Here is a 27783-nt window from a genome sequence, read left to right as displayed (position 1 = left end):
AGTTATAATTAAGTGATATTGGAACTTTAATACTGTAAATACACTATGGTTCTTTTTCTTTGAGGACTATTTGAGTTTGAATGTTTAAAATGCCTTCTGGTCTGTGTTTTATTTTCCATTGCTCTTCATTATTTTCTGTCAGTTGTTTTTAACTATTCAGCTGTTATCTTTAATTATTGTGGCACAGATTAAAGCACAAATTACATCTTTTTCATATTTTATTATTTTCTTTGTATTGCCTATTGGGTCCACATTGCTGGCAGCATTTTCCTCAGTGGCCTACAATGTGATAACTTCTGTAATTAATCTTAACTGCCTTACCAGATTTTTTCATGTCAGTGACTTAAAACCACACTGATGATCTCCAAGTCAGGCTAAATTCTTCTAAAGCATACAGTGAGATCCCTGAATTTCTAAAATATAATTCTTTAGAAAATAAGGTTTTTATGTTAGTCCTTTTGTCTAGATGTTACACTACCACTCACTTCAACTCTGGGCCTAAAGAGAATAGGCGTGTTTTAATATCCACATCAAATCCTATACTGAGCTCTCCTTGGATGCAATGCCTTGGCTTGCTGCCAATTTGTACTGCCCTCCACCTGCTCTCCACTCAGCTGCTGGGACCTCTGTCCCATTTCCTAGGTAGTGCTGCTGCCACTCTCCTGGAGCAGGGTCTTCCTCCCTCTTCTATTCTCTATAGTCTCAGGAAAGTTGCTGGAAAATGGGGGAAAATGTAGCGGTCCAAAACTAACATCATGGACCGTACGGAACCTAAGGGTATTCTGGAAGAACATTGTCAGAAAGAGTTTCATGGAGGTACAAGTTATAAACAGTAGCAGTTACCTTAAGTTTTCATTAATAAAGTCTTATGCCATGGGTAACTACGTGTGATGATGTTTAATATATTAAAGATTATACTCTTTTCCATCTCAGTTTTGAGGTGTATATAAACGTTGACTTCAGAATTTTAAAGTACATTTTTAGAGATTTATTGTCAGCTCTTAACTCTTAAAGACAGTTTGTAGTAGCTAGATACATCAAAACACTATAGACCTGTGGGGTTGCTTGGGTTATTTCAGTAAATTTAGGCCTCAGTTTATTAATGAAGAGACAAGAAAAAAATGCTCTGATAAACTGGAGATAAAAATCTCCTGAGGCTTAGAGAAAAGTCAAGGTAGCAAATGGTATATGTCATGTTGTTTGCCATTTCTGTTCCGTTGATGGTGTCCTGAGCTGAGCAGGGGTCCAGAACTTAGAAGGGGAAAATGACGTAGGTGCAAGAGACTTGATGTTTCTGGTGTAGGAACTTCATAACGAAAGATAATTAAAGTGTAGGTCAGTTTATCTACAGAGCACGGTTTCATTTCTCTACCAAATGATGAGGGTGAATTTGAAATTAAGTGTAAGCCAAAATTTAAAATAATTGGGCAATGACTAATTTCTTCTTACTCTACTCTGCTTAGGAAAAGAGTTTCAAGATGGGAGAAAAGGATTTAAAATGGGATAATATCTAAATCCTTCCCAGCACCTGCTTCTTTAACTTTAATGCCTTTCTCCACTTTGGATTGTTGTATTAAAGTTTCATTATTTGGCTTGAAATATTATAAAGTGTTGGGCATTTACATGTTCAGAAGATAAAGTCTGTTTCTGTTATCCACATCTCTGTCTTTGCATTAGCATTTTCAGTGGAAAAAAGTTATAGTCACTATATAGACAGCTACTACCTACATCAGTTCCTTAAGGGAAATTCCTGTTTGTTCCAGACTTGACCTCAGTAGGCAGGGAGTCAATCTTTGACATACAGTAAGAAACTGCTAGATACAGTTTGATCGCATAGTGCATTCTCACTACCCTCTTATTTTCACATATGTGGTTAATCTTTAAAGTGTTCATTATTTTTAATCTGACTTTTTGTTGGGTTCATCTTTGTGGTCAATGCTATACATCAGAAGGTGGTTATAATACTTTGGCTTCTTTTCTGTTTAAAAATTGTAATTGCAACATTCAATGGCTGAGTTAATTTCAGCTCCCTTAGTCATGCCTCACTTTTTTTTTTCTCTTTTAAAATAAAGGCAGCTACAGCTTTCTTTGTTTTATTTACTTTCCCATTTGCTTTTTTTCTTTTAATTGTTACAGAATTGTAGAAATGACAGAAGCAGAATTCTGCTAATCAATCAAACCCTTTTTTCTAGCCTCATTTCTCAATGTCCAGAATGTTGTAGAAGCTTAAATTTTTGTGTCACGTTTAACTAGCATAAGATGCTCTTTTATGGTACAGTTTTAATACTCAGTCCATATCCTTAAAATACTTGGTCCAATTCCTTAAAATATTAATACTATACAGTACATCCATCTCCTGCTCTGGCAAACAAATTTTATGTATTTGGAGTCATATTTTGTTTAAATTCTAAAGTTGAAGAGTGGTAGATAAACAATTCAGCATGAAAATTTATTTATTTGGAAATTGTAAGTGAATGTTTTATCTTGGCATTGGTTTAATGATAATATTTGAATTGTTTCTTTACTAGTCCCAGCCAAGTATTTTCTACTGCCATGGAGTTTATAAATTAATACCAATTTTATACCTAAATTTAAGAGGTTAGATGTCATGTCTATCTTTTTTTTTTTTTTTTTTTTTTTTTTTTTGCGGTACACGGGCCTCTCACTGTTGTGACCTCTCCCGTTGAGGAGCACAGGCTCTGGATGCGCAGGCTCAGCGACCATGGCTCACGGGCCTAGCCGCTCCTCGGCATATGGGATCTTCCCGAACCGGGGCACGAACCCATGTCCCGAACCCGTGTCCCCTGCATCGGCAGGCGGACTCAACCACTGCGCCACCAGGGAAGCCCGTGTCTATCTTTAAATGTACAGGGCACTCCTACTTTGTGGAGAGATATATTGAAAGCTGGTAATGAGTAGAATATTCATTTATTTAACCTTTAACCTTAAATGTTAGTTGAACTTAAAATTTCACTTTAATGACTATTTTCACGTACTTAAAAAAAGTTATTTTAAACTTAATTCATTCTTTGATACTTGTCTTGAACTCTTGTTTTTACTTGAGTTGAGAAAATTTAAAAAGGGTCACCTGTGATGCTATAGTGTAACATCTCAAAAGTGTGTAACAGTGAAATTTCAAGCCTTAGTTTTCATTAGAGCCAACCAAAACAGGCTGATTTGTAAGGTTTTTCCAGTGCTACAAAAGCTACAAAATTCCACTGCTAGAAAAACATAGCAAAATAAGGAAAATTAATTTTGATTCAACCTTTATTCTATTATTTATGATAAAAATTTGCTAGTTCCTTCTTCAGTAAGTAAAATTACTAAGTTTTAAACTCCTTATCATAATAATTACAGTTTTCAAATTCTTATCTGAAATTTTAATATATTAAGAGTATTTGATAGTTTAATATAATGATTAGTTTCAAACTTGTAATAATTGGGTGAGGTAGGTTAGTTACTCTGGAATGATTTGAAGGCTCAAAATTATATCTCGGGCTTCCCTGGTGGCGCAGTGGTTGAGAATCCGCCTGCCGATGCAGGAGACACGGGTTCGTGCCCTGGTCCGGGAAGATCCCACATGCCGCGGAGCAACTAAGCCCGTGAGCCATGGCCGCCAGGCCTGCGCGTCCAGAGCCTGTGCTCCGCAACGGGAGAGGCCACAACAGTGAGAGGCCCGCATACCGCAAAAAAAAAAAAAAAAATTATATCTCACTGATCTTCTGAGTTAGGTAGAAACTTTAGGAAATTGGAAATATCTTTCTTTTTCTTTCTTACACTAAAAGAATTGCAGTTTGGGAATGATTCTACCATATTTTAATAATCTGTAATTTAACAAACATGATACCTTCATTAAAGAAAAAGAAACACCAAATACTAGTAAGTAATCATTATATAGAGTGTCAGATAATGGATAGCAACTATATGCCTCATTTAAAAAATTGGTATAATTAGCTGTAAAATTTAGTAGGTTGGAGTCTTGCTGAATTTTGCCAAGGAGTTACATGGAAAATTCTTTCCAACATTTGAGAAAAGAAAGGAAAAGGTCTTTTCAGGTTTGAGAATTGTCACTAAGATATTCTGGTTATAGTTACTGAGATGAGACATAGAAAGAGAGATATATTCTATTTTTACTATTACCTAGACCTTTTTTGGTCAAGTTATTGTTTTAACATTTAATGGAAAGAATCTGGTGGTGGAAGTTGGTGGAGAGGAAATTGGAGTTTGTGTTTGTTCTTAAGGTAAAGAAAATATATTGGAAAATTACCAGCGAAATAAGGAAATGTCATCAATAATTCGTGTGTTGTAGTATCTTTTCTATTACTTTTCTTCAGTGGGAGATATAGGAAATCAAGCTAAGTAATTACTAAAATGAATAATTATTCTCAGTTTTTTCCTGGTGGATCCAAATCTCATGGATTTCTGCAACTACCCAGTAATTTAATTAGGACTTAATTCAGGATTTTTTTTTCTGCTTTCTAAATAAATGTACAGCTGATTTATTCTCCCTTCTTCTTTTTTTAAGGAATCTAGGTAAAAATGGCTTATCTAACAGTAGCATTTTATTGGATAAATGTCCGCCTCCAAGACCACCATCTTCACCATACCCTCCCTTGCCAAAGGACAAGTTGAATCCACCTACACCTAGTATTTATGTGAGTCTGAATTGACTGACTAGAAGTAAATCAAACCAGTGTTTGCACCTACCTGTCTTTCATAAGATCTTGCTTTAAATCAATTTGGATGCCCTTTAGGAAACTTTAGAATTATTGGCAGCAGCTTGAATGTTTTGGGGAAAAAAAATGATGTATTCAAAAAGACTTTGTAATAGCATTTAAAACGTGCCTTCTCAGCTATTAACTGCGATTACATTACAGTAGTGAGAAATACTTTTTACTGCACCCAGTTTTGAGCAGATTTAGGCAAAAACTACCTAAAAGTGTAACTTCTTTTTGAGTAAGCTGTGTTTTAAATCTGCATTCTACTAGTTGTAAGGACCTTAACATTATTCTGTTTTATACATCTACTAAAAAAAGATATTTACCTTCAAAAAAAAGCGTTCGAGAACATAAAATTTGATAAGAAATATGTCATTAAAAAGCTTAATAGATTATTTAAAACTGGTGATTAGTTTTACTTAATGGACATTTAGACATGTGGTATAGGAAGTTGATAAGAGTTCAATCAAAGCAGCTCTTATTTATGTTTCTCCGAAATAGGTCCTCCTACCCCATTTCCTTCCATCTTCCCACTTCTACCCCAAATGAAGAAATTTTAAACTATTGAGTGTTTTTGGAGATTTGACCCTATTTTCAAACCTCTAGGAGCCAACTGTTATCGTATTAATCCTTTAGTATGTAAGGGAAGCACTGGGATACATGTGTAATAAAACTTTTATACTGAGGTCTGGGGGGGCGGAAATGCAAAATTATTATTATCTTTTACGGGTTGTCTTCTTCAGCCTGCTTTCATTTTGGTAATATTATTTTAAATGCTGATTTTTTTCCCCTCTCTTTTGTGATAAGAGAAAAAACACATAACATAAAAGATATCATCTTCACCATTTTTAAGTGTACAGTTCCATAGTGTTAAGTATATTCTAATTGTTTCAAAACAGCTCTCCAGAACATTTTCATCTGGCAAATCTGAAATTCTATACACATTAAAAAAACAACTCCCTCTTCCCTGGTCTCCCCAGCCCCTGGTAACCACCACTTTACTTTCTGTTTCTATGAATTTGACTACTTTAGATACCTCATATAAGTGAAATTATACACAATTTTTCTTTTTGTAACTGGTTTATTTTCACTTAAAGTATCTTCAAGATTCATCCACATTATAGCAGATGATAGGACTTTCTTCTGTATCTGTCTCATATACTTTGTTCAAGATATAATGGACAAGAGAAATGTATGTGGTTACTAATTACAATTGGAATCAAAAGACATAGTGATAAAATGCTATAAAACATAAAATAGGAATAACAACACATAGGGTGTATTTATTTAAATTGCAGTAAATAATGAATATAAATTTGGCATAATATTTTCTAAAAGGTCTGCTTTATGGAGCTCTAACAATATGTTTTAATTTTACAGTTGGAAAATAAACGTGATGCTTTCTTTCCTCCATTACACCAATTTTGTACAAATCCAAACAACCCTGTTACAGTAATACGTGGCCTTGCTGGAGCTCTTAAGTTGGGTAAGCTTTAAATAAGAAAAAGGAAAAGTGTATATATTTCCTTTACTGTCTATTAACTTCTAAAGCACTGGCAGAAACTTTTCTCTATTTTATAGTTTTTCACATTTTCATTTTAATATGTGTGTGAGAGAGAGAAAGAGTACTTATTACTTCTTTAATCCATAACGTGAAGATACGATGATAATGGTTAAATTAACTGATGGTGTTTTAATTTAACTTTTATTTTCATCCAATTGTATAATTATAATTTAGGTTGACTAATAGAAGAAATTTTTAAAGATAAAATATAGGTAAAATTTGATATTACTAATAAGTACTGTAGCCCCCTAAGTGGTTCCTGTCACCCGCAGAGATTGAATAAACAAGTGAATCTTTAGCCCCTGGCCCCTTGATTATTCTCCCTCTGTTGATGACATGATGATTAGGTCCAGGGCTTCAGCGTATGGTTGTGCAAATCTGGCACAAACTTCAGGGTGTGCAGAGGCCCTGGTTAGTTTTTAGGGGGATTGGATAGAACACCATAAAACATTTTCCTTTTTTTTCTTAAAAAAAAAAAAAACCACAACACTTAAAAAATATTATTCCATTAGCTCTCTATTTTACATTTAGCAGTGTATATATGAGGGTGGGAGGGAGATGCAAGAGGAGGGGGATACGGGGATATATGTATGCATATAGGTGATTCACTTTGTTATACAGCAGAAAGTAACACTAACGCAATTATACTCCAATAAAGATGTTAAAAAAATATTATTCCAAATATAATTTTATTTATTAACTACATTTATTTATTTATGAAGACCTGGGACTTTTCTCTACCAAAACTTTGGTAGAAGCTAACAATGAACACATGGTGGAAGTGAGGACACAGTTGTTGCAGCCAGCAGATGAAAACTGGGATCCCACTGGAACGAAGAAAATCTGGCACTGTGAAAGTAATCGATCTCATACTACAATTGCTAAATATGCACAGTACCAGGCCTCCTCTTTCCAGGAATCATTGAGAGTAAGTATTTATTTCCTGAAGATTATTTTATTTTGGAGATCGTTTGTTTTATTATTTTATAGTTTACTTTGAAAGGGCACTTTACTTTTGTAAACATCTCATTTTATGTTATATAAAATAGTTTATGATTATTATTTTTATAACATACTTTATAAGTGCTATCCGGTTTGCTCTTACTACTAAGTCTAAGCAAACCTATGGGTTGATAAGTATTGTTACTGTCTAGTGAGATGTCTTCCTCTTTTCTGGGATATTTCTGTTTAGAGAAGGGTTTCTTAACCTTGGCGTTATTCACATTTTGGGTTGGGTAATTCTTTGTTGTGGGGAGCTGTCCTGTGTATTGTAGAATATTTAGTAGCATCCCTGGCCTCTCCCTACTAGATGTCCATAGCACACCCCTTAACCCCTATCCCAGTTATGACAATCAAAAATGTGTCCAGACATGCCAGATGTCCCCTGCAGGGCAAAATTATCCCTGATTGGGAACCACTGATATTAGAGGCTAAACTAAATCTTAAGTTTGCTTTATGCTTGCAGAGTCCCTTGTCTTATTCCTTCCCATTAAACTCTACGAGGTTAGTATTATCTGATTTATAACTCCCCCAAGAAGCATCATTACCCATCTCGGTTTGAAAGAGAAAACTCCAGGAGAGGCATAAATTATTTCAAAATATACAGAAAATAAAAGAATAAAACTGAAAAATAATCAGGATTATTATTAAAAGACTCATAGGACTTTCAGCAATGAGGCATTATTAAAATCCTTTAGCAAAGAAATGAGAACTTTGAATTCTCCTATGAAGTGAACATAAAACATCCATAGGGCTTCCCTGGTGGCACAGTGGTTGAGAATCTGCCTGCCAATGCAGGGGACACAGGTTCGTGCCCCGGTCCGGGAAGATCCCACATGCCGCGGAGCGGCTGGGCCCGTGAGACATGGCCGCTGAGCCTGCACGTCCGGAGCCTGTGCTCCGCAACAGGAGAGACCACAACAGTGAGAGGCCCGTGTACCACAAAAAATAATAATAATAAATAAAAATAAATCCATAAAAGTGAGTTTATTAAATGTATTACTCAAACACTTATCTGTACTAAGTTGTTCTGTACATATCCCACAGCTGAAATTTAATATGCACCTGCAAGTCTTTAATTTGTAGTTCATTAGATTTGCTTATCTCTGTTTAAAATTTTGCCCTGAGTTCACATTTTCAATCAAGGCAATATTTGTACCTGCTAATCATATATTTGTGTTCCTTTCTTACTACCACTCCCCATATCCTATAGAGAAATTCATTTAATAAAAACTATCCTGCAACTTTCATGAATTGCAGTGAATTTGTTGTCCATATAAATCTCTCTGGTTCAAACTTTTGAGATACTTCAATTCTGTGGTAGTATTACGGTCAGAAAAGAATAGATAGTAAGCAGGATTCAGAGATCATCAAAGGAGTATTTGGAAGAAGATGAGAGGCACAGTACTTAAATGGAAAGGGATCCATAATCAAAGAAACAGTGATTTCTTGTGTGCCTTGGAGGTATGGACCATTATGTGTGGAAAACTTGACAAATGTTTAAAAAAACGTATACATTTAGGGCTTCCCTGGTGGCGCAGTGGTTGAGAATCCGCCTGCCGATGCAGGGGACACGGGTTCGTGCCCTGGTCCGGGAAGATCCCACATGCCGCGGAGCAACTAAGCCCGTGAGCCATGGCTGCTAGGCCTGCGCGTCCGGAGCCTGTGCTCCGCAACGGGAGAGGCCACAGCAGTGAGAGGCCCGCATACCGCAAAAAAAAAACAAAAACAAACAAAAATATATATATACATTTAGAAAGAGGGAGGCCAGAATGTCACTAAGTATAGTTAACTCAGAAATCATAGGATAGTATTAAGAGGTACCATGTCTGTGACACAGAAATCATAAATAATAGTAATATTTTCATTGAAAAGCACCTATATTTATTCAACACTTAATTTACTTAATAAAGTTGTAAATGTTTATCATTCATGTGTAATTCATTGTGGGGGGAAAAAGATTTAACCTAGGAAGAACTTCTTCCATTTGTCTGTAATAAAGAATAGAGAACATCTTACCCTCCCCCCTTCCCTATCTATTCCATACATATATAGCTACATACACACGCACACACCTCTGTTAGTTTAGGAAATTTTTATAATCAAGATTAACACTTCTTAGGCCTCTCAACTTTCCTTAAATTTCCTCTTGAAAATGGGCCACGAATGAGAATCTCTAGTTTTTCCCCTTATAGAAGAATATTAATAAGGAAGAACTCAGGATAACTTCGTGGCCGATGGAGGAGGTTGGATACCATGCCAGTGAGCTTTGACTTTTCTTGACTTTCTATTTAATGTGGTCTTTGAAGAAATTTTCATGTGAAAGAGGTCTGTAGTTAACACCACTGATCTATATGTAAACTTTTCAATTGTATGATGGAAAGGATATTTGGTTGTAGAATACATACTAAGCTGGATTGCTTTTTGCTTAATCTATAGGAAGAAAATGAGAAAAGAAGTCACCATAAAGACCACTCAGATAATGAATCTACGTCTTCAGATAAGTAAGTCGTTTGTAATATCCACTTAGTATTTCTGTTTAAAAGGCATGTTTCTAATATTATCTCTCTTTTTAAGTTCTGGGAGGAGAAGGAAAGGACCCTTTAAAACCATAAAGTTTGGGACCAACATTGACCTGTCTGATGACAAAAAGTAAGTCTTCATAGTAGTGTTTCTGTGAACTGATGCAAAGAGGTTTCCTATTAGCAAGACTGAGAATTGTTTACAACTTCCTCTTCTGTTTTGTTCCTTGTCATTTTTCTAAGTTGATATACAAGTTTTAGCCAAATTATTTTTGCTAGGTTTTGTGATTATTTTCTTTGACTTAAAACTATTGTACAAATTTTCATCAAGACCCTTCTATATGTAGTTATATAATCATAAAATTATAATTATATAAAATATATTTATAAAATAGAATTATACAAAAATTATAAAAATAGGGAAGTCAGTTTTTTCTTTTATTTACTTAATAATTTTTATGCTTTTTGTTTGGAAGTTTTCTTTGCAAAATTAAAAAATTTAAGCATTCCAGGGTTTCCTATGCAAAAGTAAAATATTTATAGATTTGATTGTTTTTCTGATTGGACCACAAGGTTTTTGAAGAAATGGTTAACTTGTACAAATATTTATAGCAGGGTTTCACTCTTGATCTGATATTTTATTGCAGGTGGAAGTTGCAGCTACATGAGCTGACTAAACTTCCTGCTTTTGTGCGTGTCGTATCAGCAGGAAATCTTCTAAGCCACGTTGGTCATACCATACTGGGTATGAACACAGTTCAGCTATACATGAAAGTTCCAGGAAGTAGAACACCAGGTAACTTTTATGAACTAACGCATTGACACACTGATCAAAATGTGAAACATGAAAAAGACAACTGGATTCTTTCCATTTATAATGAATGAAACTGAAAGGCTTATTTCGATTACAAGATTTGACTCTTGAACTGAGCTCAGATTATTAAGATTTTTCCACTTGGTAGTATCTTTTTTGAAATATAACATCACAGAAACAATAGCAGTGTAATCTGGAAACACAGTCATTGGAGCACTCCTGGGAAAATACGTCCCTTTGACTTAAAGACTATTTTTGATGCCATCTACTGCAGTGTGACAGTTTTTTCTAAACTTATTTTTACCACAATCACAATAAGAAATATATTTTATATTATGACCTAGTGCACATGTATGTATACAAAAACAGTTTCATAGAACAATACATTTTCTAATCTATTCCATTCTATTTCATTTAAAAAAGAAGGTGTAGGTTGCAATCGTCTTATTGGGTTATGGTGTACAGTTTACACCGACACTTGATGTGGAGACATTACTAGACTCACCATAGTATCTAGTCCAGACTTTACCACTAACTAGGCTTGTCACTTTGGCAAGTCACATTTCTTCTCTGGGTCTTTTTTTTTTCTTCTCCATTTGTAAAATGAAGTTACACTGGTTTTAGACTTAAAATTCTGTCCGATACTAATGTATCATGTTTTTTGTGCTCCCTTTAATTGACATGAAATTTCACAGGGTGATGTTCAAAATATTTAACAATTAAGATGGGTGTTGGTAATAACGAGTTCAGTTGTACCAATGCCTACATTGGTAGGCATATCACCCTCATGTGCTTGTCTGCTACTTGAAGTAGCCATGGTTTGAAGACAGATTGCTTCCTTCTTTATTATCTGGTTATTTAATTGTAGCTAAAAAATTGTTTCAGAGTAGGCCTATGCTTGTGTCTGGATAATGTAGGTCAGTGGTTCCCGGTTCTGGCTGCTCATTAGAATCTTCTGGTAAAGTTTTAAAAAATATATAGTTGACTAATATCTGGAGATTGGGATCCCAGGCATCCATATTAAAAAAAAAAAAAAAAAGTTCTCCAGAGGATTCTAATGTACAGCCAGGATTAGGCTGTAGTTTTTGTCCTCAGGCTATTGGAAGCCTAATTTAGTGATATTTTATCCATAATTGGATGAAGTGGAAACAGTTCTGGAATAAATGGCAGAAGACTATCTACTCCCCGCTCTGTCATTTAGATTCCAATGTAAATGCTAAGCAAGTTATTCGAACTCTCTAGAGTTCATTTTTCTTATGCATGTAGTATTGGACTGGTTCTATTAAGATTCATCTCAACCAAAATTTTCTCTCATCAATTTGAATTATTTTATGCAAATAGTATTATCCCCACATCAAAGAATGCAGTTTTTCATTACACATCAAGGGGTAAGCAAACTTGATAGATCACTTTGTCACTTGTGTCTAGACTGTTGGGGTGTTTTTGGTTGGTTTATATACAGGGTATTAGTTTTTCAGAAGTGTCTTATGGAACGTTAAAGAATTCTCTGAAGAATTCCCTTAGGGTAGTGCTATCCAATAGAAATATAATGCAAGTCACATATATGACTTAAAATTTTATAGTGACATTAATGTAAAAATAAATAGGTGAAATTAATTTAAACCCAGATGTATCTAAATATTATCATTTTAACATGTAATCAGTATAAAAATTATTGGGACTTCCCCCCCTTTTTATATTGTCTTTGAAATCCAATATGTACTTTGCAGTTGCTGCACATCTCCGTTCACATTACCGTATTTCGGGTGGTTACTGTATTAGACAACTTGGTATTAGAAGAAATGTTAATTAGTTCCATTCAGTTTTTAAAAATTATTTTGAATACTTTTTCATGGGCCAAACACTTCGATCCCGGAGTTACCTAGATAGGTATGTAACCTGCTTTAATGGACTTTATGATCAGTCTATGTTCTAAACTAGAGATGCTCTCAGGCTCTATCCTGAAAGGTTTTTAGTAAGATGATGGGGTCCCAACATCTCTAGTTTTAATTAGAGGTAAATTTTATTTAGAGTCCATGCCATGGACAATTCCAGCCATCTACCTGTGGTAAGAGACTGTTGTAAGTATTAAGAGTACTGTCTTCACATTATACTGTGATATATAGAAGAGTCAGGGTGTGGTGTGCACAGACAGGGTATGGCAAGAGCAACTACATTTTTCTTTATTGAGGTAAAAGTCACATAACAAAAGTAACCCCTTTGAAGTGTGCAGTTCAGTCACATTTAGTACATTCACTATGCTGTGTAGCCATCACCTCTGTGTAGTTCCAAGACATTTTCATCAGCCGAAAAGGAAACCCCATAACAATTAAGTAGTCATCCCATTTCCCCCCTTCCTCTCAGCCCCTCACAACCCCTAGTCTGCTTTCTGGCTGTATAGAGTTACCTGTTCGGATGTTTCATATGAATGGAATCATACAATATGTTGCCGTTTGTGTCTGGCTTCTTTCACTTAGCATGTTTTTGGGGTTCATCCATATTGTATCAATGGTTCATTTCTTTTTATGGCCAAATAATATTCCATCATATGGATATAGAACATTTTTTATCCATTCATCACTTGAGCATTTGGGATGCTTCCACTTTTTAGCTGTTGTGACTACAGTGTTTCTATAAACAGTCATGTACAAGATTTTGTTTGAATACCTGTTTCCACTTCTTTTGGTTATATACCTAGAATTACAATTGCTGGGTCATATAGCAATTCTGTGTTTAAGTTTTTGAGGACTTCCAAACTGCTTTCTACAGCAGCTGCAACATTTTACATTCCTGACAGCAGTGTGCAAAGGTTCCAATTATTCCACATCCTCACCTGCATTGATTATTTTCCATTATTTTCTTATTGTGGCTGACCTAGCGGATATGACATGTTTTTTCATTATGGTTTTGATTTTCATGTGCCTGTTGTCCATTTGTGTATCTACTCTGGGGGAAATGACTGTCAAGTTCTTTCTTCATTTTTTAATTGAGTTGTTTGTCCTTTTGTTGTTGAGTTCCAAGAGTTCTTTATATATTCTGGATATTAATTCTTTTATCAGATATATGATTTGCAGTATTTGCTCCCATTTTGTAGGTTATCATTTCACTCTTAATTGTGTCCTCTGATGCACTAAAGTTTTAAATTTTGATGAAGTTCAATTTATTCATTTTTCCTTTGGTTGCTTATGCTTTTGGTGTCATATCTAAGAAACCATTGCCAAATCCAGAGTTGTAAAGATTTGCCTCTATGTTTTCTTCATAGATTTTTATAGTTATAGCTCTTATATTTAGATCTTTGATCCATTTTGAGTTAGATTTTTGGGTATGGTATGAGCTAAGGGTCCAACAGTATTCTTTTACATATAGCTATCCTGTTGTCCCAGCACCATTTGTTGGAAAGACTATTTTTTCCTCTGTTAAATGATCTTGACACCCTTGTTGAAAATCAGTTGACCATAGATGTATGGATTTATTTCTGGAATCTTGATGTTTTTCCACTGATTTACGTCTCTGTCTTTATGTCAATACCACACAGGTTTGATTACTCTACCTTTGAGGTAAGTTTCAAAATTGGAGTGTGAGTCTTCAGCTTACATAGTTATCTTTACTGTGGTCCCTTATCTCTTCACAGGGCTTTGAGTTGCTGTCTTATATTCTTTCATTTCAACCTGAAAAACTCTAGCATTTCTTATAGAGCAGATTGACTAGATTCTCTTTTATTTTTGAAGAATAGTTTTGCCAGATTCTTGGTTAATTTTTTTTTCCTTTCAGCAATTTAAATGTGTTATGCCATTGCTTTCTGGCCTCCATGGTTTCTGATATGAAACCAGCTATTTTATTGATGATCCGTGTATGTGACAGTCACTTTTTTCCTTCTTTCTAGATTTTCTTTGCCTTTCTACAGCTTGATTATTAATGTGTCTTAGTGGGGATATATATATATATATATATATATATATATATATATTTTTTTTTTTTTTTTTTTTTTTTTTTTTTTTTTGGTGGTACAGGGGCCTCTCACTGTTGTGGCCTCTCCTGTCGCAGAGCACAGGCTCTGGATGCACAGGCTTAGCTGCCATGGCTCACGGGCCCAGCCGCTCCACGGCATGTGGGATCTTCCTGGACCAGGGCATGAACCCGTGTCCCCTGCATCGGCAGGCGGACTCTCAACCACTGCACCACCAGGGAAGCCCAGTGTGGATCTTTTTGAGTTTATCCCCTTGAGCTTCTTGGATATGTAGATTCATGTTGTTTGTCAAATTTGGGAAGTTTTTGACCATCATTTCTTCAAATATTCTTACTGCCCTTTTCTCTTCTTCTGGGACTCCCACAATGCATATGTTAGCATATTTGATGGTGTCGCACAGGTCTCTTAGGGTCTGTGAAGTTTTTTTCATTGTTTGCTTTCTTCTCCCTAGAATGTATAGTTTCATTTGACCTATCTGTAAGTTTGCTGATTCTTTCTTTAGCCTGTTCACATCTGCTGTTGAGAAGCCCAGTAGTGAATTCATTTCATTTATTATATTTTCCAGCTTCAACTTTTATTTCCTTCCTTATTATGATTTCTGTCTCTTCATTGATATTCTGTTTGTTGAGACATCATTCTCCTTGTTTCCTTTCGTTCTTTTTTTTTTTTCAATTTATTTTTTTGGCTGCACTGGGTCTCCGTTGCGGTGAGTGGGGGCTTCTCATTGCGGTGGCTTCTCTTGCTGCAGAGCATGGGCTCTAGGCGCGTGGGCTTCATTCAGTAGTTGTGACGCACGGGCTTAGTTGCTCCGCAGCATGTGGGATCTTCCCGGACCAGGGCTCAAACACGTGTCCCCTGCATGGGCAGGCGGATTCTTAACCACTGCGCCACCAGGGAAATCCCTCCTTTTGTTCTTTTACATGGTTTTCTTTAGCTCTTTATGCATATTTTAAGATAGTTGATATAAAGTATTTGCCTAGTAGTAAGTCCAGTGTCTGTGCCTTTTCAGGAATAGCTTTTGTTAATTTCTTTCTTTCTTTTTTTTTTTCCTTTTCTTTCGGTGACTGAACAATACTTTCTTGTTTCTTTACGTGCCTCATGATTTTTTGTTGAAAACTGACTTCGAGTATTTGAGTATATTCTCTGTAGGATGTAGTCATGTAGTCTCTGAAGTCTTTGTACCTTTAGCATAATGCTCTGCTAGTGCTTTGACATTTTGAATATTATAATGAAGCAGTTACAGAAATCAGATTCTCCTCTCTTTCTAAGATTTGTTGTTGTTGCTTGTTGTGGGCTATAGTCATCTATTCGTTTAGTGACTTTCCACACTATTTTTTTTTTCTGTTATACATATACGTATATCTGCTCTTTTTTAGATTGTTTTCTCATATAGGCCATACAGAGTATTGAGTAGAGTTATACAGTAGTTACTAGTTATCCTTGTTAGTTATCTATTTTATATATAGTATTCACACTATTTTTGCAAAGACTGTATTCCTTGTCGTGTGTGGGCTCTGAAGTCTCCTTTCTATTAATTATCTCAGCAGTGATATGACAGGGATTTCTTTAAATGCCTGGTGGCCAAAAAAGGAGAGAAGAGTGGGAAAAACAAAAAAGAATTCTCTGGGTCTTTGCAGATTGCCTCCATTTTTAAATTTTATTTTATTTATTTATTTATTTATTTTACTTTGGCTGCGCCAGGTCTTCATTGAGGCACACGGGATCTTTTAGTTGCGGCATGCGGCTTCATATTTGTGGCACATGGGCTTCTTAGTGGCGGTATGCGAAGTCTTAGTTGCAGCATATGCATGTGGGATCTATTTCCTGGATCAGGGATCGAACCTGGGGCCCCTGCATTGGGAGTGCAGAGTCTTACCCACTGGACCACCAGGGAAGTCCCGATTGCCTCCATTTTGAGTCACTCCTTCTACACTTAGCCATGCTGCTTACAACTCTACTTTAGCTTTTACTTCCTTGCTTGCACTGAGCCTAAAGGTCAGCAAGAGGTTAGTTTATGGTCTTCTTAGGTTTTTTTCTGAGCATACCTCTTGCCCTGCATATGTGTTTGGCTTCTAAATTCTACAGTATACACAGGAACTTTTCAAAGCCTTTATTCCCCTAAAATCTCACTCCCCAGCTTTTCCTTCCAAGCCTTTGGCATGTCTTTTGTTTGCTCCAACTGGTTATTTTGTTTGTTTTGGTTTTGTTTTTGTCCTTGGTGGTATCAGCTTGTTCTTTAGTCTTACAGTGTTTGTGGGGGCTCCTCCTCCATTGAAATGCTTGCCCTGATAGAGTACTGAGGTAGGTAAAACAAAGAGAAGTCCCTTCTGTCAGTCTTTTGGGGAAACTGCAGTGTAGACAAAACAGAAGAACACAGTTCTTTGGGAACAAGATTACTCTGCTCCCTCCAGAACCAGGGACACTCACACTAGCAATACAAACTACTCTTTTAAGTCCACTGCCACACCGGTGGTGGAGGTAGAGAAAAGGTAGGTTACATAAAGATCTCCTACTGTGTTTAAGTCACCTTTTCTTTTTGTCAGTTGCTTGGTTGCTGTAAACCTTTGACTTATTGTCCAGATTTCTTGTAAGGTTGCTTCTGACAGTTATCACTAGATTTTTTTTTTTTTTTTTTTTTTTGGTGTTTCTGGCGAGTTCCCCCAGAGTTCCCTGCTCTGCCATCTTTGTTGATACCATTCCTGCAGCTACATTTTGAAAATTAGACTTCCTGCCTCTTTACTGATGTCCTAATACTACTTGTGAGAAATGGGGATTAGTTCACAAGGAAGAAGTGGTAACAATATCAATAATAGCTAATATTTATTACATACCATGTATTAGGCACTATTAGAAGCAGTCCTTACTTCATTGATCCTCAGAACAACCCATTGACTTACCAGAATCATTATCATCAAATCTTACAGGAAACTGAGTCAGAGGTTTAGAAACTTGCCCAGGTTCACATAATGACTAAGCCAAGGAGCCTGGCTTCAAAACCTAAGCTTTTAACCATGATTTAGGTTGTCTGCCACAGAAGCTCCTACTGAATAAGTTAGGAGTTGACCAAACTCAGCTCTAAAACTAGACTTGACACAAAAATGCTATACAGATAAACAATTGAATACCACTGGAGCATTCTCTGTTGAACATTTCCAAGGTTTCATTTTTAAAGACACATTTTTCTATAGAATTTATTGTCTGCTGATTGTTTTTTTCTTTTTACATTTCAGGTCATCAAGAAAATAACAATTTCTGTTCAGTTAACATAAATATTGGTCCAGGTGACTGTGAATGGTTTGTTGTTCCTGAAGGTTACTGGGGTGTTCTGAATGACTTCTGTGAAAAGTACGTTTCCAAACTGAATTTTCTTTAAACATAATTATTCAAAAATAGTAACTGTAAAGGGCAGCTTACTAAGCTGGATATCCTAATGCATGTAACCAGTTTTCACTTACCATTCAGCAGAAAATTCATTTAAAATGATTTGATTACAAACCTATTATTTTGTGTTATTGGGAATACTTTAAGAAAGATGCTTTGAAACCACTTCATGTAGTAGTAATAGTCTTGAATTTAGGGGGTAGAAAGTTGAGTTGTTTACTGGGTTCATTAAACAATTGATGTGTAAATACTTGTTCATGTGAAAGATCTGTATTCCAAGAAAAATTGTTCCACTATAAGTGGTTTTACAAGTGGAAGGAATTCTATAATTGAGTACCCTTATAGGTGGTTAATAACACAAGCTTGAACATATTACTCTTTGCTATATCATCATGATATAAATTCTTTTTAAAACTACATTGACAACTTTTCCTATAAAGGAATTTTATAAAATTTAAACAGCTTCAGATTTTGTTTCCTAGAATTCAAAGAATTCACATAGTGGAAATGTTCCTTTCCTTAAGATCCTAGAAACTTTTCATTTAATTATCTTGTGTTAAAGGGTACCTTGGAATTGTTTTCATTGATTTCAATTTAATTATCTGTCTTATTGTGTTTTAAAAAAATACTCCATTACTTAAGAACCTGATATTTTTTCCATTAAAAATTGGAAAATTATTATGGTTAAACACATAAATTATACATACATTAGGTGTTATTCCCCCCCAGCCCAGTAAGATAAAGAGAGAAAAAAACACCAAAAACATTTACATGTGAGAGACTTTGAAAACTAATTATACACATATTCCACATACTAATTTATAATATTTAAATTTTGGGTTAAAAGATCCTTGCTATAAATATCTTGATTTAGTATGAAGTGTAAATATAGTTGCAAAAACAACCATAATAATCCCAAATTCCTTTATATACAAGCAAAAGATAATCACCTTTTATTGTCTTTACTATCTAATGTATAGGTTTCCTTTAATGTAAGAAAGCTCAAGATGTGGAATTTTAAAGTTTCAAATGCTGTGATGAAATAACTTGATCTACTTTATACTGGCCAGCAATCTATTGGTAGCAGAGAAAGAACTGTGTCATGTAGGAAATCTCTGCTGTGCTGCAGGAACATTTTTATTTCTTAAACTTTGAGATAGTAGTATATTATTGCATCTGCAGTACAGTGATCCTTGTTCATTATTTCTGAGTAGGGATTGACTATTGTTAGGATTTAGTTTTCTTTCCTATCTGAATGGAGTGGTAACCTGAGAATAAAGAATAATTAGAACAGCCAGATAATGTCTAAAAAGCTTGAACATGTGGATAATTTTTTTAAAGTCTGAAGGGTTAGGTAAATTTAACTAAGTTGCAGAAATAGCACTTGCTACCTCTGCATTTCAGTGTAATTTTGTTTCACATAAGGATACTTCCTTTGATATTAACTGATTTGACCATGTTTGTATAGTTTGTTTTATGACTTTAGATAATATCTGTCATGAAATAATCATTCACTAGACTATATGATAAAGAGGATGCTTGAATTTTTTTTTTTTTGTAAGTTTGATTTTTTGTTTTTTCAACTTACCTATTGATTATTAGGTGGTCTTACTTGATTGCTTGCTTGCTTTTGGTTAGAAAGTTTTTTCTAATTTTATAACAACACATGGGTTAAGCAGGACTAGGATTTTTGTTTATAACCATATTTGGCTTTATAGGCAAGTTTTTCTGCACTGTATGTAGTTTAAAAAATACTTCGTATCATATCATGATGAAGTAGAAAAGAAGCCAGATTTTAAAGGAAAAGCTTAGTAATATGATCTTTAGAATGTTTCCAAAGTATCGGTGGTGGTGGTGATGATTATTATTTGTGCATGTATGTTCATTTTTGATAAAATGTTTTTTTCAACTGCATAGTTTTAGTCAACTAGTCATCAAAACTGTACAGAGACTGATGTACTGCTCCCTTTCCTGCTTAAGATTCAAAACAGCAGTAGAGAACATTTCTGTTTTCTATTCTGCTTTTCCTCAGACATTGAACTTATATCTGCCATGGCGTTCCTATTTATGGATTTAGATAACTTGATGCCACCTCCACCTTCCATTTACCTGTTAGAGATTTCTAGATGTGCCAAGGAGAAGGGTTTGATCAAAATAGCCTGTAGTGAAATGAAATTAAAGGTTAATATATATATAAGTATTACTTTAAAATAGCTTTTGATTTCATTTGGATCTTTGAAAAACCAGTGGAAGGTAGTAATACTGATCTTTGGATAAGTCATCTACTACCTAACTGTAACTTCACTCACTTGACATACTGCAGTTTCTTATTGCATAAGCAGTAAGTTTCAAGTGCAATGAATGAGCATATTTTTTAAAACTTTGATAATGTCTTTCAGTCTTATAATGAGCTTATTAAAGTACTTGATCCATTTGCAATATTTTTTCTTATTCCAGAAATAATTTGAATTTCCTAATGGGTTCTTGGTGGCCCAACCTTGAAGATCTTTATGAAGCAAATGTTCCAGTGTATAGGTTTATTCAGCGACCTGGAGATTTGGTCTGGATAAATGCAGGCACTGTGCATTGGGTTCAGGCTATTGGCTGGTGCAACAACATTGCTTGGAATGTTGGTCCACTTACAGGTATTTTGAAGAATATGCTTTAAAAAAAAAAAAAAAACTAAAAACTTTAGTTTATGAAGGATTCTATCTAATGGGTTTATTCTTTTTTTTCTTGGAATATCACTCACTAAAAATTGGAGGAAGAATGTCTCCTTGAGTAAAATTTTAATTTGTAGTACAAGATACTAAGTTAACAAATAGAAATCCAGGACTGTAGATCTCAGCAAATAACAAATTTATGTCTTTATATACAAGAGGTACTTTTAATAATTTTTAGAGTGCTTGGTTTTTAAAGGAAACCCTTTATGGGAGAAAGCAAAGTACAAAATTTCATTCTTTGAAATTTTTCTTTTATCTGGTATGTCATATGAATAGCCCTGTTATGTCAAAATGTTTGAATTATGCCTGCCTTCAGGCAGTAGATATTTAAGATTAAGAATATGGCCTCTGGAGCCAGAAAGACCTGGATTAGGACCAGGACCTGGCTTTTGCAACTTTGGGCAAGTTATATAACCTCTCTGGGCCTCAATTTCTTCATCTGTATAGTGGAAATGATAAAATTAATAAGGTGATGGTAAAGATTAAATGCATGGCACAAAGTTATAGTAAGCACTCTTTACATGATCGCTACTATTATTATTACCACAATTATCAAAAAAACATTAAAAATATTTTTTGTAATGTTTTGAGATTTTCAGAATTGGTGTTGATGATATCACCTGAGAAGGTGATAATGGTTATCTTCATATCTTTGGTACTTTGGGTTGCTTTATAACTGTTTTTTTTTTCCTAGCCTGCCAGTATAAATTGGCAGTGGAACGGTACGAATGGAACAAATTGCAAAGTGTGAAGTCAATAGTACCCATGGTTCATCTTTCCTGGAATATGGCACGAAATATCAAGGTCTCAGATCCAAAGCTTTTTGAAATGATTAAGTAAGTGCTTTCTAAAACTGCTGTAGTCCCTCTCTTTTTGGGGAGTGTTAACTATTCAGTACTTTTCCCCCCATATATTTATGTTGACATCAAAACAAAATGGTCCAGATGTCTAGCAAGATGTAATGTAAGAGAATCCACATGTTAAAAGTATTTTTCCCTTCCCCATAGTCAGTACACTATGGTACAAAGAGGAACAAAGGCACAAATAATTCTAAACCAGCAGATTCACAAACAAACCTGTGCCGAACCACTCAATTCCTAGGAGAACTTTAGTTTTAATATTGAAAGACTGCACTTAGTATCAGGGCGAGGGAATGGCATCACAAAAATATTTTCTGGTACAGAGAAATTAGCATTTAATATAGGGATTTGACTTAAACGTTAATTTTAAAATTTTTAATTAAATCATCCATCTTAATAATTGTCCCTTTTCTTACCTGCTTTAAACACTTAATTCAAGTTATTTGAATACATATACCCCAGTAACCTTCTCATTTATTGTCACAGTTTCTCTCCTAGCTATTTTATAAATCTATTTAGAAGTAATATTTTCAAACAGTGCTATATAGCAGTGTTTCCCTAAACTGTGTTTTCTACCACTATTACGTCTAACCCCAAAAGGTGGGGAATTCTGGTCAAAGAAATATGGGAAGCAATGGATTATTTAAAGTTCACCAAGTCCTTTATTTTCTAATTTTTTGTAAAATGTGTTAGAGACTGTAAAGTTGGTATTATTTTGTGTGGGGGGGAGAAGGGTTATAATGTATTGTATTTCCCAAACGTATTTGTTTGACCAGTATCTTTGAAGAATTGATCTCAAAAACTCATTTTGAAATACACTGCTTTATACTCCACTGATAAAATAAGTTTGTCTTCATCTTAGTTAAAATAGTACTTAAGTATTTTTTCTACAGCTGTATTAATTTGTTCAGCATGTGTTGTTTTCAAACTACTGTCTTTTGAAAGGAATCCTAGCTTATTAAAGTGATTTCAAACCTAAATCTAAAATTTTATTCAAACAGAAATTGTGGGGTTAAAGTAACATGCCTGTGGATTATCTTATTCCTTTATCATTTGCACTAGTTTTTCTAGTCCTGGGCAGAAGTGGTAGGGGGAGACAAAAGGTAACAAAAAGCAAATCATAGCAAGTAATGTACAAATCCTTTAAAAAGTTGGATCTTAGGTACCATACTCTATAAATGTAATTGGTAATGGGGTTATCCTGTTATATCTCAGATTGGTCTTTTGCTCTGAATATTAAGTTCAGGGTTACTTTTGGGAGAAAAAATTACGTAAAGTCACTGAAGATATTTAGTAAGTTAGAAGTAGGCATAAACTAGAGGCTGATTCAGATCACCTGACGGTAAAGTGATGGTACAGTGTAGAAACTATTTATATATAACAGCTATGAAGACTGAAAGTGACTCATTACATTTTGGATAGGTTAGGGTTTTATAATTGGAAAGGATCTTAGAGGTCATTTAGTCAGGACTGCTGCTTAATGCAGTAATCCCTTCTATAACATCTGTAATTTGTGGGCATCCAGCAACTTCTTGAACATTCTCATTACCTCACTATAATTCTTGAAAGTTCTTTACAAATTGGCCTATAATCTACCTGTCATTTGGTCCCAATTCCCTAAATATATTTGGGATTTAGATCAAATCCCATTCAACAAGTGTTTGAGAACCAACTCTATACCAAACACTGTTCTAGGCTCTAAGGATAGACATAGCAGTGTGTAAGTTAAAATCCCAGACCTCAGAGGACTTAAATTCTAGTGGAGCAAGACAGACCTCCAGACAGTTGAATAAATTACTGATAAATAATATGACTAAGAGAAAATAGATAATATTTGGGGGTTTAGGGTGAGAGTGCTGCTTTTTCTAAAATGGTCAGGGAAGGTGTCTGGGAAGATGAGTTTTGTGTTTAGACCTGAATAATGAGATGGAGTCAACCATGCAGAGATCTAGGGGTACACCATTTCAGGCCCAGGGAGCAAGTGAAGACTGAATTGGGAACAACTTTGGCATGTTTATAGGGCAAAAAGGCCAGTATGACTATGGAAGAATGAGAGAGAGGGGTAACAATAAGCTCAATGAACTGACCAGGAGCCAGATTGTGCATGGACTTTTAGAACATGGTAAGTTTAAAAAAAAAAAAAAAAAAAAAAGAACATGGTAAGTTTATAAATCAATTCAGGGTGTTACAGATTACCATTAGAGGATTTTAAGCAGGAGAGGGATGGGTTCTGATTTAAACTTTAAGAAAATGAATCTGGTTGCTTTGTAGAGAACGGATTCCAAGGGGCAAGTTTAGAAGTGTGTGTAGGGGGTCAGTTAGGAGGCAGTTGCAACAGGATAGAGCATCCTGGACAGACATTAACCCAAGGGGGTAGAAAGAGGGATTAAAGTAGGGGCTGTGGTAGAGCTAAAAGCTCACGGCACTTGCTCACAGATTGGATACTGGGGGAAGAGGGAAAAAGGAATCAGAGAAAAGATTATTGTCATATTCTCTTCTTCCTATCTGGTCTTCAGTAATTTAAACATCTGACCTCTATCATCTTTTCATCCCGCTCACCCCCATCATCCTTGTTGTCCTTCTAGACTCCTACCAGTTTATCATTGTCCCTCTTAATACTTGAAATGTTGAGCATTGACACTTGCATTATCCTTATCTTGAGGTTGCCTTGTGTTAAAATTGGATACACATAATTTGAATATTTTTTGACTTAAAATTACTGGTGATACTGTTGTTCCTCATACCTTCCTTATATTTTTTTAGCCTAAGTAAATGCACTTACATACTTACCTTATTCCATTTTTACTCTGTGCTACAAAATGTCCGATCATTTGAATCTTGATTGTATTCTTCATTATATTAAGAATTCTGTTCCCAGCCTGAGTTGTCAGGAGATAATGATTAGCAAGCTCTGTTTGTCATCATGTGGATTGAAAATGTTAGCCATAAATCCAGACCCCCTAGGCCTTACTCTATAAACTTCCTTTTTAAAATATAGTCATTCATCTATTATTGAAAGTATACTTTTCACCAGCCAACATTGCTCCCTTTCTTTTGTTTGTACTTTCTTTCATTTAATGAATATTTGCTGACTGTATACAAGGCTTTGGGTTAGGCACTGAGAGGGCATGTATATGTGTATATGGCATAGTTCCTGTCTTGAAGTAAAAGTTAGTGCATACAAATAAATAGATTGAAAGAAATGCAACAGACCCACTCAATTCTTAACAGCCCCACGGAGTCAGAGAAGTCTGTGTATTTTGGGGAGCAGATATTTTGTGTGAAGGGTAAAGATGTGGAGGCGGGGAGAGGAGAGAGGTATAGCAGCACCTAAAGCCAACTTAAGACCAAACTCTTGCACCATCAGAAAGATTCCCAAGTTCATCCATAAGACAGTAGTATATATACGTACCATGTCTCCTTCAGTCCAACACAGTCATGTTTTCCTTCAGTGAGGGAATAAATCCCTTTTCTTCAGTAGAGCTCCAGACAAAATATTCAACTTAAGTGGAGAGGCCCTGTTGCACTAACTACTAAAATCATACTCAGCATGGTAAGCTGCTTACATTGTGAGCGGCTCAGAGGAAGTCCGGCTGCCTAGAGGAACGGTAAATGCATACTCGCTTCAGATCATCTTCTCTTCCACCTGCTCTCATTTTCTCCCTAATACCTCCTCCTTTGCCCTCCCTTCTGACTTCCTTCCCTACTGTGTATTTGCACGAACTTAAATGTATTATATGATGCAACTCTGCTGTATATATGTTGACAACAGTTGGTGGTATATTCTGGCTTGAGTGTGCTCACACACAATGTGTGTGATGAGTAGTAGAATAAGATACAGTTGTAAAAGTTCTTAGTGGCAGATCATGTGTTGTGTGCCCAACTTAAGTTTATTCTGTTGGAGAGCTTTTGGTAGGTTTTTTAACTAATACACAATCTAATTTGAGTTTCATAAAGATGTTTCTAGCAGTTAAATAGATAGAATTAGCTTCTGGATGATAAGATAAAGAAGTGAATCAAAAATACTTTGGGGGCTTCCTTGGTGGTGCAGTGGTTGAGAGTCCGCCTGCCGATGCAGGGGATACAGGTTCGTGCCCCAGTCCAGGAGGATCCCGCTTGCCGCTGAGCGGCTGGGCCCGTGAGCCATGGCCGCTGAGCCTGCGCGTCCGGAGCCTGTGCTCCGCAACGGGAGAGGCCGCAACAGTGAGAGGCCCGCGTACTACAGAAAAAAAAAAAAAAGAAAACTTTGGGTTTTGAAGTCTGAGTTCTAGATGGTTTAGTAATAGTGTTAGTTAATAAACTGAGCTGGGTCCTTAGCCAGGCACTGAGCAAAGTGCTTCCCAGACTGTATCTCAGGTATGCCTCTCAGCATCCCATGGTCACCCATTTGGTTAGAGCAAGATTTAAGCCCATATCTGTCTTATGTAAAAGCCACTTGGATATATCTGTGGCATGGGGCTTCATTTTGAAACAGTGGCACATTTGAGGAGCCAGTAAAATAGTTGTTTAGAGCTGTTTATTAGAAGCTGTAGTAAATGCAGGATTCCAGAGAGCAAATTCAGAGCTGACTGACTAGGGGATCTTCTACCTAGTGGTTCGTGATTGCCTTGAGAGGAAGAGGAGGGGGGAGTTGGGGACAGAACTTGGGGGAATACTTCTATTTAAGAAAAGCAAATAAGTGAACTAGATAAAGGTCAGAAGACAACACAGAGAATATATTGTAACAGAAATACGGAGTCTTTTTCCACAAGCTTAGTTTCGCTTTAAAAGTGTTATATCGACATCATTGCTTTGGTCCTCAAGTCTAGTATTCTGCCAACAAGGGAAGTGGTATTAGTTTGTTCTGGCTTGTGAGCTATACCAATTCTTAAGAAATGGTTCTCCCTTGCAGTTCCTTCCCTCTGCTTTGAGTCATTTTCTTCATCTCCTTCCTGTTCACTCCACCATCCACAGCAATATGACTTTCTATATGCTCCTGTCACTTCTCTTGCTGAGGTCGCCAGTGACAACCAACTATTCTAAATGTACAAAGGCACAGATGTAAACTTTCTTTAAAATCCCCATGTGTACCTCCAGTCTGACCCCCACTTACCTTGTCAGCCATTTCTCCATTTCTTTTAGATGTGTGCTTGGATTTTCTATTTTTATCACTTTATTTGGTATTTTAAACTGTCTTTAATATGAACTGCAATTTTTACACACCCTCCCTTTTCTTCTCCTTTGAATTATCTTTCAGTAAAGCATTAATTCAGTATACATTGAGCATATGAATTGTAGGCTATTTAAAAAAAATAATCATCATCATCTAGACATAACAAGTGAATGGAGAAGATTTGCAAAGATGGTCTTCTTCCTTAACTTTCTCCCTGGATTATTGCTTTTTTTTAGTTCTTAAAATACTGTGAATTTACAATGTGTGACTTTTAGGTTTTCAGTTAAATGGTTAGTCTGCCCAACCATAAAGAATCTAAGCAAAATTTACTTTGTGCCTTCTTATCCAGTCATTCATTCGGCTCTACCCAGTTCTTTTCATTCTTTTATTTGTTTAATCTACATTATGAACTGAGTTTTGGAACTCGGGTATAGTGCTAGGTGACAGAAGGATCTGATCACTTCTCAGGCTGCTTAAAATAAATGGGGAAATAGTCAAAACGTTCAAATACATGACCTTTGCTTTAATGATGGAGATACTGTTTTAAAAAAAATGGGAGAGCATAGAGGAAGGCGCTTCTGAGAGAGGGGAACATTTAGGAAAGGCTTCATAGAAGTAGTACTACAGCTTCATAGTCCTTTATCCTAAACCCCTTAGGCCAAATGTGTTTTGGTGTTCAGAATTCTTTGTATTTAGAAAGGTAAAACAGTACATTTATTTTACCCTCCCACCAGAGTTTGTAGCAGTGTGCTAGCATCAAACACATTAATATTTCTGCAGTAAAACATATAAATAGTCACTCTGATGAGCTAAGTGAAAACTATAAAAAGCCCCAGGTCAAGTTTCAACACCAATGAGTTTATGCAAAATTTATGGGACTCTAAGAGATTATGAACTGTATTTGCACTGAGTGATTAATAATGGGATATGATGTTCTCTCTTGTTGTCACCTACTAATCCCTTATTATCATTTTGAGAATGAATTACCTGTGGTTATTTTAAAAAGTCACCACCACTCTTGTTTTTTTCTTTGCACTTTTAAATTCAAGTTGGGTCTTTTAGAGCCCTACAATTCCGTAAAGT

The 27783-nt window shown here is 35.6% G+C and overlaps 1 protein-coding gene across 14 annotated transcripts in view; it reads left to right on the top strand.

Annotated features, from left to right (window-relative positions):
• The window catches only part of KDM6A (lysine demethylase 6A), a 209884-nt gene that overhangs the window by 166783 nt on the left and 15318 nt on the right, over positions 1-27783 (top strand). For 13 of the 14 annotated variants that reach the window (XM_059050561.2, XM_059050562.2, XM_067023730.1 and 10 more), the window contains 9 exons: positions 4526-4655; positions 6099-6204; positions 7005-7210; positions 9721-9785; positions 9859-9933; positions 10451-10599; positions 17815-17929; positions 20423-20610; positions 21383-21524. In XM_059050561.2, the coding sequence (XP_058906544.1) occupies positions 4526-4655; positions 6099-6204; positions 7005-7210; positions 9721-9785; positions 9859-9933; positions 10451-10599; positions 17815-17929; positions 20423-20610; positions 21383-21524 (1176 nt within the window). Of the gene's footprint in view, positions 1-4525; positions 4656-6098; positions 6205-7004; positions 7211-9720; positions 9786-9858; positions 9934-10450; positions 10600-17814; positions 17930-20422; positions 20611-21382; positions 21525-23568; positions 23654-27783 lie in introns of those variants that run through there. The other variant, XM_067023729.1, reaches the window with a different exon arrangement.

This window comes from Kogia breviceps, chromosome X (genome assembly GCF_026419965.1).
Source record: "Kogia breviceps isolate mKogBre1 chromosome X, mKogBre1 haplotype 1, whole genome shotgun sequence".
NCBI lineage: Eukaryota > Metazoa > Chordata > Mammalia > Artiodactyla > Physeteridae > Kogia > Kogia breviceps.
Note: the sequence above shows the minus strand (reverse complement) of the source record. Positions and strands in the feature narration are given on the sequence as shown.